Source organism: Schistocerca piceifrons, chromosome 2 (assembly GCF_021461385.2).
Source record: "Schistocerca piceifrons isolate TAMUIC-IGC-003096 chromosome 2, iqSchPice1.1, whole genome shotgun sequence".
Taxonomy (NCBI): Eukaryota; Metazoa; Arthropoda; class Insecta; order Orthoptera; family Acrididae; genus Schistocerca; species Schistocerca piceifrons.
The window spans coordinates 970,309,272-970,322,607 of NC_060139.1; the positions used below are offsets into that span (position 1 = coordinate 970,309,272).

General features: G+C 39.0%; 1 protein-coding gene across 2 annotated transcripts in view; it reads left to right on the forward strand.

The window, feature by feature from the left end:
• Window positions 1-13,336, forward strand: part of LOC124776412 (calpain-5-like) — a 300,262-nt gene that overhangs the window by 184,672 nt on the left and 102,254 nt on the right. For both annotated transcript variants that reach the window (XM_047251400.1, XM_047251399.1), the window contains exon 7: window positions 2,830-2,907. In XM_047251400.1, the coding sequence (XP_047107356.1) occupies window positions 2,830-2,907 (78 nt within the window). The remainder of the gene's footprint in view (window positions 1-2,829; window positions 2,908-13,336) is intronic.

Consider the following 13,336-nt stretch of genomic DNA (forward strand, 5'->3'; position numbering starts at 1 on the left):
GTAGCCATGTATGGAAGCGAAACATGGACGATAAATAGTTTGGACAAGAACAGAATAGAAGCTTTCGAAATGGGGTGCTACAGAAGAATGCTGAAGATTAGATGGGTAGATCACATAACTAATGATGAAGTATTGAATAGAATTGGGGAAAAGAGGATTTTGTGGCACAACTTGACAAAAAGAAGGGACCGGTTAGTAGGACATGTTCTGAGGCATCAAGGGATCACAAATTTAGCATTGTAGGGCAGCGTGGAGGGTAAAAATCGTAGAGGGAGACCAAGAGATGAATACACTAAGCAGATCCAGAAGGATGTAGGTTGCAGTAAGTACTGGGAGATGAAGAAGCTTGCACAGGATAGTGTAGCATGGAGAGCTGCATCAAACCAGTCTCAGGACTGAAGACCATAACAACAACAACAACAACAACAACAATAATGGTAGGAGCAGGTTTAAGACCTGCTTTCAGTGGAACACAACTACAAGTAGCTCTTCCAAACAAAGCAATCCGTGGGTCAGCAACTTGTGATTATTTCTCTCTGTGTCTGTGAATTTGATACTCCATGTGCAGGCATGTTTAACTGATGAAATGTGTGCATACTGACATTCTTTCCTGTGTGTATGTTTTGACACTGAATTATTGAATTGACTTCTCATTTATTTATTTTTTTATAATGCTGTACATTTTCTCGTATGTCTCATGTGTCTTTGCTTGGTATACAGTTACATTTTTGATTACTCTTTCTTGTGAAGAAGCAAGTAGCAACTAAATAATTTTTTATAAAATCAATATAAAGAATGGTTTATATACAGTGTTAGCACTGAACCTGAGTATTCTGGATTTAGTTTCTTCTGTTAACCTTTTATGGATTGTTTGGAAACATTTAACTATCAAGAGCCTCCAGAAAATAAAGCTATAAACAGAAAGAGAACATTGTTGGGTGGAAACATTTGTGTAAGCTGATATATCAATCACTGAGGTATTTCTCAGTATGCTTACCACTTACAAAAATAGACACATTTCATATGATGGGATCAACTTTTGCCTTCCTCGGCCATAAATCTCTGCCTAGGACTACAACCTGTGCATGGCAGCTCTTTGCACATTTTCATCAATTGAAAATAGTAATGAGATAGTCATTTCTTCATATGTAAAAAAGGATGGAAATCAGTGGGAACAAATTGTCCTGTAGAACAAATGGTAAAACACCTAATGGGATATTCTTCATATGTAAAAAAGGATGGAAATCACTAGGAACAAATTGTCCTATAGAACAAATGGCAAAACACCTCCCAGTGTAGCATGTACTGAAAACGTATTGTGAATTAAGCTGTATGTGGAGAAACATTTTCAGTGTTCAGTTTAAAATAACATGTTCATTGAACATTTCACATCTCTTATTCTGAATGATCCATCATAATTTGCAGAATCAGAGTATCTGTAGGGAATGTTAGCCAAGTTTCTGTAAACAGAATACACTAATAGACCTGCTTCAGAAGATCATCATTAATAAATGACAGCCACCCAGTGCATTCTTCAGCACTGAGAATTGGACAGCATTCGGAAAATCGTTTTCACTAGCAATATATCTTTCTTCTGATGATTTCCACCCTATACAATGACACAAACTAAAAATGAGTTTCGATACCCACAGCAATAACCCACTAAAATTCTTTATCAGGGGCCGTACTTGACTGTTGTAAGGAGAAACACACAGCCCACAGTTTTAGGTCCTACAGTGGTGATCAGGGAAAGCTTATCATTGTATGTGATTATCATATGCTCAGTCTCCCACACGAATAATGGGAAATCCGGGATGGAAAAATGGCTATATTATGAACAGGATAGATTCCTATTCACCACATAGTGGAGATGTTGAATCGCAGACAAAACACTGCTAAATAAGGAAGCTTTCAGCCAAAAGGCCTTCTTCTACTTCAGAAGAAGGCCTTTCGACCTAAAGCTTACTTGTTTAGCGATATTTTTGTTGTGCCTGTCTGGAGCTCAACATCTCCAGTATATGGTGATTAACGGTCTAATCATTTCATAATATTGTCATAAAACCCCTCAAACATGTACACTTGCCTTCACAATTCATGGATTGCAATTTATGGATAACATCTGTTATTTTATTCAATGGTGGTGCCTCACAGACTGTAAATATTTTTAAAAAGTCATTATCATCTAATACTATGAGCTGCTAATAAATGAACATTTTTTGTTACTATTTTCAATCTTTCTGGTAATCAGGCCACATAAAAAATGTTGTTGCAGGCTAAATAGCAGCATATTACTGCTTTGGTGTCAATAATAAAATTAAAATTAAAATAAGACATTATGTAGCACTGTTGTCAAAAGGGTAAAATGCATTTACACATTTTTATAATGTTTCCCCACTTCCATACTCATTGACATTACATGGCGTGCCCTCTGCATACTGCATGTTGCATGATGTTGATCATAAAGACTTAAATTGGTAGCAAATAAAGGTGTCTTTAATAGCAGCTAATGGTGTTACATAACTGATTTCCATGCGCTTGATGATGGCGACAGAGTTGCTAGCCGAAATATTGTGCCCAATGGACACTGAGAACTGGCAGAACAATTGTAGACTGTTCTGTCAATGACTTTCTTCATTATATCATAGTAACTTTGTTATTGGTTGTCACGAACATTGTCTTTGCCATTTCTTTAAAATGATAGTGATATCATTTTAATTTATTTAACTGTTGGTTCTTGGTGAAACATTGTATATTGCACTAACAAAATGAAACACATTTTTAGCCTTGTCTCAAAAACTTTATTGTTATAGTGATATGTTGTACTTGCAGAGGACGTGAGAAGCTCCGAATGGTTCGACTTCGAGATCTGCTTAATGATAAGATCAAGAGTGAGACAGAGTCCAAAGGGTTTGTAAAAGAGTTATTTCATTTGGAATTGTTATTGTATTTGTTAATGAACTATAAGAAAAATCAAACAATGGAAAATCCAGGATGAAATAATGAGAATATTACGAAAAGGACAGTTGCTACTCGCTATATAGCAGGGGTGCTGAGTCACAGGTACGCACATTGAAAAGACTGTCAAACAAACCTTTCGACCAACTGGGCCGTGTGTGTGTGTGTGTGTGTGTGTGTGTGTGTGTGTGTGGGTGGGTGGGTGGGTGGGTGCGTGCGCGTGTTCTGATGAAGATGAAGGCCTGTTTGACCAAAAGCTTTGTTTGACAGTCTTTTTGTTGTGCCTGTTTGCGACTCAGCAACTCCATTGTATGGTGAATTGCAACTTTTCTTCTCATAATATTGTCATTAAGCTACAAAAAGAGTTATCAGTAGCTTAAATATGAGGAGGATTGGAAAGAAATGCAGAGTAATTTTTCTCCCCTGGTATTGCAGCAGGAAGTTGAAATTTCATGACAATGTAGTTTGAAGTTTTCGCTACAAAGGGTATTTTGTTTTCATGTCCAACTATAGCAAGAGAAGCCTGAACTACGAAACAAACATGGTGAGCATGTTACTATCTTGAACGTGTGAAGATCAGCGAAGTGTAGTTTGATATATGGGCCAAAGGGCTGAAACTTAAAGTGAAATTCACAGGGTTCAATTGTATGGACTGTAGAAGTGTTTCCAGGTGGTGTGCATTCTTCCAGGAGGGCTGTGTGAACCATAGATAGAGTGCTGCTGGTAACAGGTCCAACCCCACAGAATGTTGGAGCCACTGAAGTAGCAGTTTTGAATAACCAGCATGTGCGACTGTGGACTTGATCACAGCAGTTCAGCATTTCCTGTGGTGCAGTGTATGATATTATTGATGTCACATAGAAATTTTGTGAAGTTAGTGCTTGCTGGGTGCCTAAGAACCTGAGGGAAAACCAAAAGGGGCAGGGAATGATGACAAGCTTGGATCAGTTAACATGTTATGCTGTAGAAGGACATGACTTTCTGGAATCATCACTGCTGAAGAATCATGTGCATACCACTACATGCCCAAAACCAAGCGTGGTTCAATGGAACGGAAACATACTGGTTCCCCAGTACGAAAAAAAATTCAAAGTGGGTCACTCTACTAGAATAGTGCTTGTGACAGTGTTTTGGGATATGCGCGGTGTGGTATTGGTGGAGTTTGTTGAACACAGCACCACTGTGAATGCTGCAGCCCACATTAAAACTTTAGTTGAGCCGTGTTGTGCCCTTCATGACAAACGCAACAACATTGACGCAGATGGTGTCAAACTTCTTCATGACAGTGCTCGCCCCCGTATTGCTGCTCCTTTTCGTGAGGAAATTCCCAAAATTGAGTGGAAGGTGCTCCAGCATCCACCATACAATCTGGACCTTGCACCACTGGACTTTCATCTGTTTGGTCCCATAAAGAAATTCCTAGCCAGCCAACACTTTGCAACAGATGTGGAAATGAAATCAGCAGATGGCTGTACCCCAATCAAACAGACTTCTGTGAACAGGTCATATTGAAACTTGTTCCATGATGGGAGAAATGTGTTGAGAACATAGGTGGCTATGTGGAAAAGTGGGTAAAATATGTAAGTTCGTTTGTGATTTTTTTTGTTTTGTTTTGTTGTCTATTAAATATTTTGGTAATAAAATTATTGTGCATTACCTTCTTATCTTTCTCATATAACTGGAAGTGCATGCCACAATTAGTCCCTTTCTGAAATTCTGTGCCATTTAAAGCACTTAGTCCATGGTTACATGAGTTTGAAAATATTTTGTCTATGCTGTATTGGAGATGTGCTGAGAATCTAACAACTCTCAAATTCTCCTTCACGATAATAGATGTATGCTTCTCGTAGCATTTGAACCACAACTAAAATAAACAAATCAGAAACAACTATATTTATACTGGAAGAATAATTCAAAAATATTTCTGAATCATATTTGCCCTTTTATTCACAGTTGACAATTGTGGTAGCTGTGGCAACACATTTTATTTTGTTTATCCATATTACAGTGGACCTTGTTGAGGTCTGCAAAGATGATGCAAAATTACACATGTAAATTGCTTCACTCTTTCATTGCCAAAACTGGTTGATGTAATGAATATTGGCAGAATGCTGTCATTTTCAGGCGCCCAAATGTTGATAATGCATTTTGCTTGTAGCTACACATCTCTCTGAAATGTACTAGGTTGGTTAGATGGTTAAGCATTATCATTTGTATGCTAAAAGCACCGTATAGAATCTGGTTCTAGCAAACATAAAACAAAGAAAAACAAAGACAAGAATATTTGTTTCCAACCTTTTACATCAAATTTACAATGGTGGTGTGTGACCTTGCTGTTCGGTCCCCTCCCCCAAATCAACCAATCTGAAATAAAATGTATCCTCCAATCATATGGACAACAGCATTTTCCCATGTGATATAATTAGCACAGAGAGCAAAAACATCACTTTTCAAATAAGTGAAACATGACCTCAGTGGTATGCATGAAAAAATGTAACAATTGAAAAGACAAATCATTTTTTAATTGTGCATTATTAGTTGTGAGATTTATCAGCTAATGTTTGAAACAGCGAAAGTTTCATGCTGAATCAAAAGTTTTTAGTCATAAAAGAAAGTTTCTTAGTAACTGTCTCTTGATATATGTTACTGCAAATAGCTTAAAGTGTTACTCAGCTTATTGGCAAAGGATGTGATTAATTTTTCTGCTCTTTTAATACTAAAGATGAGATTTGTGTCATTTGCTACATAAGCCTTCATCAGGCAGTAATCTCAACAGCTTGCATCTGCTACACTAACTGAAACAAAGTTATGCTAGATCAAACAGTGGAAACTCCAGGTTGGAATATCAACAATGTAAAGAAAAGATAGAGTGCTACTTGCTGTAAAGATGACACATTAAATTGCAGACAGACATAGTTAAAAGACATTTACACATTAGCTTTCAGCCACAGCCTTCATCAAAAACCCTTCGTAAAAAAAAAGAAAGAAAGAAATGCGCGCACACACACACACACACACACACACACACACACATATGCACATGTCTCGCACATGCGACTGGCATGCGTTCTGGTCTGAGCTGCCGGAGATGGTGGTCATGCGTGCGTGTTGTGTGCTTGCATATGTGAGTGAATGTGTGTACATGTTTCTCTTTCTTTTTTCTGACAAAGGCTGTGGCTGAAAGCTACTGCATTAGTGTCTTTTAATTGTACGTGTCTGCAACTTAATGTGTCATTGTACGATAAGTATCAATCTGTCTTTCCCTTACATTGTTAAAATTATGCTATAAGTAGATACTCATGCTGTAAGTTTCTTTATCTGGCACTTATTGTGTTTATTAATGTCTTTCAAGAAATTATTGTCAAGAAGTTGATGAAAGATTCCTCAAAGACAGATGATGAAGAGTTTTTAACACAAACTTTTATTCATAATGATTTCCGTATTCAGCAGAGCATACATTTTATTACATGTTAAGACATACTATGCTCAGTTTATTTTCTGTAAGTCACACAGGTTTTTATTACTTTAAAAAGTTCCAGCAGATAGTACAAAGTTCTTTCTTTTAACTGTAATAGTGCTTTTCACTGACTCTTATATGTCTGTAAATATGCCATAGCTTTCTGGGGTTTATCAACAGGTTGCCTCTGTAGATGTGTGATATTTAATTATACATTAATCACATTTTTTAACCCATGAACTTCATTTTTCAGTTATAATTTCACATAAAAAACCATTTGCAAAAAAATTATCACTGTTATTAAAACTACACAAAGCAAACATTTTAAATATAGTTTTGGCATTTGTCTTGATGCCAATTTGTATTACTCACATATTTACCAGTTGACCAGTTTGTGACTGCTATTCATAACCAAAAAAATTAAAAAGAAGTACCAGGTTATACTTTCAAATGATATTGCACCTCACTGATTCTCTTTTTCTATATATTATTGTCTTAGTTCTTTTGTCATCTAATGGGATTTCTGCTGTTTGTATTCTTTTCTGTTAGTTACTTTCTTCTCACTTATTACTATGCCTGGGCACCTCTGCAGTTACTTTAAAATAAAATTATATTGCTGTTCTTTTTAATATTGCATTAGATATGAAATATTTGGTCAGTAGTTATTATATGCACATACTACATGCTATTCAGTGAAGTCACTGAAATCGCAGTACATTACAATTTCATAACTTAATTTTACTATAGAATGGTGAAAGAAAAGAGTTTTTGGCAGAATTTGAGCATTAGGCTAAAATAAAATTTTGCAGGAAAGTTCTGAAAGAATTTGAATACTTTAGGAGTAAAGGAGACCATGGACCATTAAGCAGAAGCATTGTCAGTGGGCACACACAAAAAAGAAAGAAAATTTCCTAGCTTTTTTAGGGTAGAGTCCAATACACACACAACATCCGAACCACATACTTTGTTAGGAGTATGATTATATCTCACCATGCCCTGAAATAAATGGACATCCCACCCAAGATTCTTCACACCCTTCCTAAAATGGTTGTCCATCGCCCACTCAACCTACACAACATCCTAACCCATCCATATGCCATCCCACTCCCAACCTCTTGCACTGTGGAAGACCAAGGTTCAAGATCTGCCGAATCCACCCATCCAGCACTTCCCAATTTAGTCCTGTCACAGGCTCATCCTTCCCCATCAATGCTCAGGCCATCTTTGAAAGCATCTATGTCATATACTAACTCAAATGCAAACACTGCACACTTTTTTATGTTGGTATAATTGCCAAGCAGGTGTCCACCAGGATGAATGGCCACCACCAAACTTTTTCCAAGAACACAGTTGACCATGCAGTGCACAACACAGCTAAACACAACTATGCTCAATTTCAGTGGCTACCTCTCAGCCCGGGTCATCTGGATCCTCCCCTCCATCACCAGCTTCTTTGAACTATGCAGATGGGAGTTACCCTTACAACACTCCTTCACTCCCACAATTGTTCTGGCCTCAATCTCCAGTAACCCACAGTCTCCACGTCCTCCACCCAACAGTGTCCCCTTCCTCCATCCTGTCACCATCTCCCAATTCACATCCCCATGTCACCTTCAGCGTGTGCAACTCTTCACCGGCTTCAACAACTGTGCATCACACGCCTTGCTCTTGCACCTGCTGCCCTCCCTCAAGGATTCCTAGCCAGCATTCTGGCTGACTCCCTCCCAGCAACTAGCCATCCACCCACAACCCTCCCCCCTGCCTGCTGCCTCACTCTCCCTTTACCCACCCTACCCAGCCCAACCCCTACATCATCCTAGTCCACCTGCCAAAAACAGCGCAGGCGGTGTGCGTCCAGCCGGTGTGATGTCGTGTGTGTGTGTGTGTGTGTGTGTGTGTGTGTGTGTGTGTGTATGGGGGGGGGGGGGGGGGGTATTGTGCATGTTGATGGCTCCATGTTTCTGCTTTTTGATGTGTGGTCTCCTTTACTCCTAAAATACTTAGGTTTAAATAAAAATGTTCATCAAGGTGTTTATCAAATTTTCCTTACACAAAAAAATAATGAGCTTTAATTAGGTTCACACATCTGGTGTGCAAGATACATAGACAGGCGAAATACCTGCAGACTTCAAGGTCAATGTAATAATTCTAGTTCCAAAAAAGGCAAGTGCTGACAGATGTGAATATGACTGAACTATCAATTTAATAAGTAATGGTTGCAAAATACTGACACAAATTATTTACAAGAGAATGGTAAAATTTCTAGAAACCACCTTCAGGGAAGATTAGTTTGGGTTCTGGAGAAATGTAGGAACATGCCTGGCATTATTGTCCACATAATTTATCTTAGAAGATAAGTTAAATAAAGGCAGACTGACGTCCATAGCATTTGTAGATCTGGAGAAACATTCTGAATGTAGCATTGTAATTCTGAAGGTAGCAGAGATAAAATACAGAGAGCAAAAGGTTATTTAAACTTGTATAGAAACCCTGACTGCAGTTACAAGACTCGAAGGATGTGAAAGGAAAGCAGTGGCTGAGCAGAGAGTGAGCTGCAGTATGAGGCTCCTCCATGTTAGTCCATCTGTACATTGAGCAAGCAGTAAAGGAAACCAAGGAGAAATTTTTGGAGTAAATTTAAATTTGGAGAGAAGAAATAAAAAAGAGACAGCCAATAACTTGGGAAAACAACTGAATGGAATGGATAGTGTTGTAAAAAAGAGATTATAAGATGAACATCAACAAAAGAAAACAAGTATAATTGAATGTAGTGAAAGCAAATCAGGTGATGCTGAAGAAATTAGATTAGGAAGTGAGATACAAAAATGTAGTAGATGAGATTTGCTATTTGGGGAGCAAAATAACCAGTTGTGGCTGAAGTAGAGGGGATATAAAGTGCACACTGGCCATAGCATGAAAGGTATTTCTGAAAAAGAGGAATTTGTAAACAAGTAACAGTGTTAGGAAGTATTTTTCTAAAGGTATTTGTTTGATTTGAACCCTTGTACAGAGGAGAAATGTAGACAATGAACAGTTCATACAAGAAGAGTATAAACGCGTTTGAAATGTGATGCTACAGAGGAATACTGAAGATTAGGTGGGTAGATCAAGTAGCTAACGAGAAGATAATGAATCAAGTTCAAGAAAAAAAAAATTTATGGCACAACTTATCTAAAAGAAAGGATCATTTGATAGGATGCATCCTCAAGTACGACGAGATTACTGATCTGTAGGGGAGAGAAGTGTACGGAGTAAAACTGCAGGGGAAGACTGAGGGATGAATACAGTAATGTCAGATCACCGAAGTTAAGCACTGTCAGGCTGGGCTAGCACTTGAATGGGTGACCATCCGGTCTGCCGAGCGCTGTTGGCAAGCGGGGTGCACTGAGCCCTTGAGAGGCAAACTGAGGGGTGACTTGATTGATGAGAAGTAGCGGCTCCGGTCTTGGAAACTGACATACAGTTGGGAGAGTGGCGTGCTGGACATGCCCCTCCATATCTGCATCCAGTGACGCCTATGGGCTGAGGATGTCACGGCGGCCGGTCGGTACCATTGGACCTTCATGTCCTGTTCGGGAGGAGTATAGTTTAGTTTAGTTTATTTGTAAATAAAGGGGGTTAGACAGGATAGAGTAGCATAGTGAGCTGCATCAAACCAGTCTTTAGACTAAAGACAACAACAACAACAACAACAACAACAGATCCCTTATTTTATCAACCATTATGCAATTGCTGAAAGCTTTCCGTAAAAGCTCAACAAAGATTTCAGAATTAATAGTATTGTTCTGTATAAATTACAACCTGCTGAATGCTTCATACCACAGTGGTGGTTTGCATCTCAATTGTCTTAAATTCAACTTTTTTTTGTAGATGACTGGGATGATTAGATGTAGAATATAGTGTTGGCTTTGTGTTATTATGAAGTTTTGCAAATGAGAACCTTCCTTTTTTAAATGATCACATGAAAATTCTCAGAGAGCTTGGATACTGTCTTCCAGTCAGATTTCTTGCTGTAGATGAAATGTCAATTGTCATTTTCCTTGAGATGGAAAAGCTTCTGTCCACAAATCATCATGGTTTTAGAAAGCATCACTCATGCAACACTCAGCTTGCCCTTTTCTCACATGATCTAGACAGAGTCCATATTTCTAGATTTCTGAAATGAATTCGACAGGGTGTTCTACTGTGAACTGTTAATGAAGTTATGAGCATATGGAGTAGGTACCCAGATGTGTGAGTGGCTTGAGGGCTCATTAAGAAACAGAACCCAGTACAATGTGCTGAATGGCAAGTGTTAATCAGAGGCAAGGTTATTTTCTACATCTGGTGGACCTAGTGAGCAGTCACATGCAGCTGTTTGCTGTGGTGTATGGGAAGGTGTCATCATTGAGTGACTGTAGGGAGGATACACGGTGACTTAAATGAAATTTCTTGTTGATGAGATGAATGGTGGCTAGCTGTAAAAGTATAAAAAAATGTAAGTTAATGCAGATGAGCTGTAAATACAAACCCATAATGTTTGAATATAGCCTTAGTGTGTGCTGCTTGACAGAGTAACATTGATTAAATATCTAGGGGTAATGTTGCAAAGTGATATGAAACAGAATAAGCATATAAGGATTGTAGTAGGTACGGTTAATGGTCATCATTTGGGCTATTGGAAGAATTTTAGGAAAGTGGGGTTCATCTGTAAAGGAGACTGCGTATAGAGAAATAGTGTGACACATTCTTGAGTGCTGCTCAAGTATTTGCGATCTGCAGCAGGTCGGATTAAAAGAAGACATCCAAGCAATTCAGAGGTTCAGACACCACACAAGAAATACATCAATGCTTCAGGAACTGAAATGGGAAACCTTGGATGCGAGGCAAAGTTCTTTTCAAGGAACACAATTGAGACAATTTGAGGAACTGACATTTGAAGTTGACTGCAGAACAATTCTATTTCCGCCAATGTACATTTCGTGAAAGGACCACAAAAGATAAGGTAAAAGAACTTAGGGCTTGTAAGAGGCATTAAGGCAGTTAGTGGCTTGCAAGGTATGTACATAGATGTAAATGTAGATGTAGAAGTAGGTGTAGATTTCAACTGTCAGTAGTGTAGGGTGAATATTTCATTCGCCTTGATTATTTTTCACTGCTTCAATTTTGTCGTCACGGAATTATATGACTTTATAGGATTATTACAATGAAATGAATACACCTAGCTGCATACAGGCATTGATATAAGTCAACGCGGACAGTTGAAAATGTGTGCCCCGACCAGGACTCAAACCCAGGATCTCCTGCTTACATGGCAGACACTCTATCCATCTGAGCCACCGAGGACACAGAGGATAATGCGACTGCAAGGACATATCTCTGACACGCCTCCCATGTGACCCACATTCCCAACTCATTGTACCGCACTATATTCATAGTGTACCTGCCCATTATACTCATTACTCGCGGCTTTTTGCCGATTCCTGTAAGAGTTCGGGCACTGTTTGTGCATCCGCACAGAAGAAGTTGGTCAAATGGCTGGTGAGCCTTAACTATATATATATGAAGATGAGATGCCAGAGATAAGTCCGTGCAGTTGCACTATCCTCTGTGTCCTCGGTGGTTCATATGGATAGTGTGTTTGCCATGTAAGCAGGAGATCCCAGGTTTGAGTCCCAGTCGGGGCACACATTTTCAACTGTCCCCATTGACTTATATCAATGCCTGTATGCAGCTAGGGGTATTCATTTCATTGTAATTTCATTCTAATGAGCTGCATGGTCATCAGTGGTATATCTGTTCCTTTGGACATGTCCGAAATAACAGATACCATCTTCATATATATTCATAGGATTATGTATGCTTTGTGGCATTCTAGTTCTTATAATGTTTACAAGTGATCTGGCAGGCCTTACAGTGATTTCTAATATGAGTATCACATTTGTAATAGCAGGACTGAAATAGCTGGTGTTGCAGATTGCTCAGGAAAGGTCTGACACAGACAGGAACTGTAGGGTGAAGAATATGTTACAATGTTGTTGAGTTTGAGTGGGTAATAGAAGGTTGCTTGTTTGTGATGTCATGTTACTGTTTATTGAGAAGACTTTATTTTTTTGTATAGCTTGAGATGGTACTGTTCCTGATCCTATCTGAGTTATATGGTTGACATTTAGTAGAATTCTCTATGAGGTCGTAGAAATACACCAGTAAGAAGATGGTAAAGACGAAATAGAAACACAATTTATTGACAAGCACAATACAAGAAACACTGCCGTCTTTTGTGAAGTCACAGGTACTGCAGTCCTCGCTTGCTACCATTGGTCATAGGTCATTGCCTCCCTTCCTAGTGCAGAGCACTCAAGGGATAACGTTTGTGGGGATGACAACTGATGAGACGTATGGCGTGGACATGGCTGGATTTCAGGGTTCAGAGGTGCAGTTGCTTGTGACCAACTGTACCTTGACTGGCACGGGTACGAGTCATGGTTGGAGCGTTTCTCAGTGGTAGTTGATGTAATTGCATATGATGTACTGCGCTATAACTGGTGCTGGTGTGGGGCATAGTTTTGGACCTTTTTTTAGTGGTAGGTTTGTAGGTGGGTATGATGCTTATGCCCAACTGATGTTTTGGTTGCTAGTGTTGAGTGGGTCTGAATAATGAAGCAGAGCCAGTGCGCAAGTTGAAGCAGACTGTGTAGTACTAATCTTCGAGCTGTGTGGAAGTGATGATGAGGTACAGTCAGATGGCATGGGGTGTATGTGGGTGTGTCTGTGCAATGGTCAATGCCATGTGTGAACAAAGTACACTGCAGCTGTTCCTGTGCTAATATAATGGTGGTCAAAGTGTCATTGATACATTGAAATAGGGAAGCATTTTCTGCACAGAGCTCATTGTTACTGACACGGCAGTTGTCATAATGTTGATGGTTTATGAGAAGTTCCTGT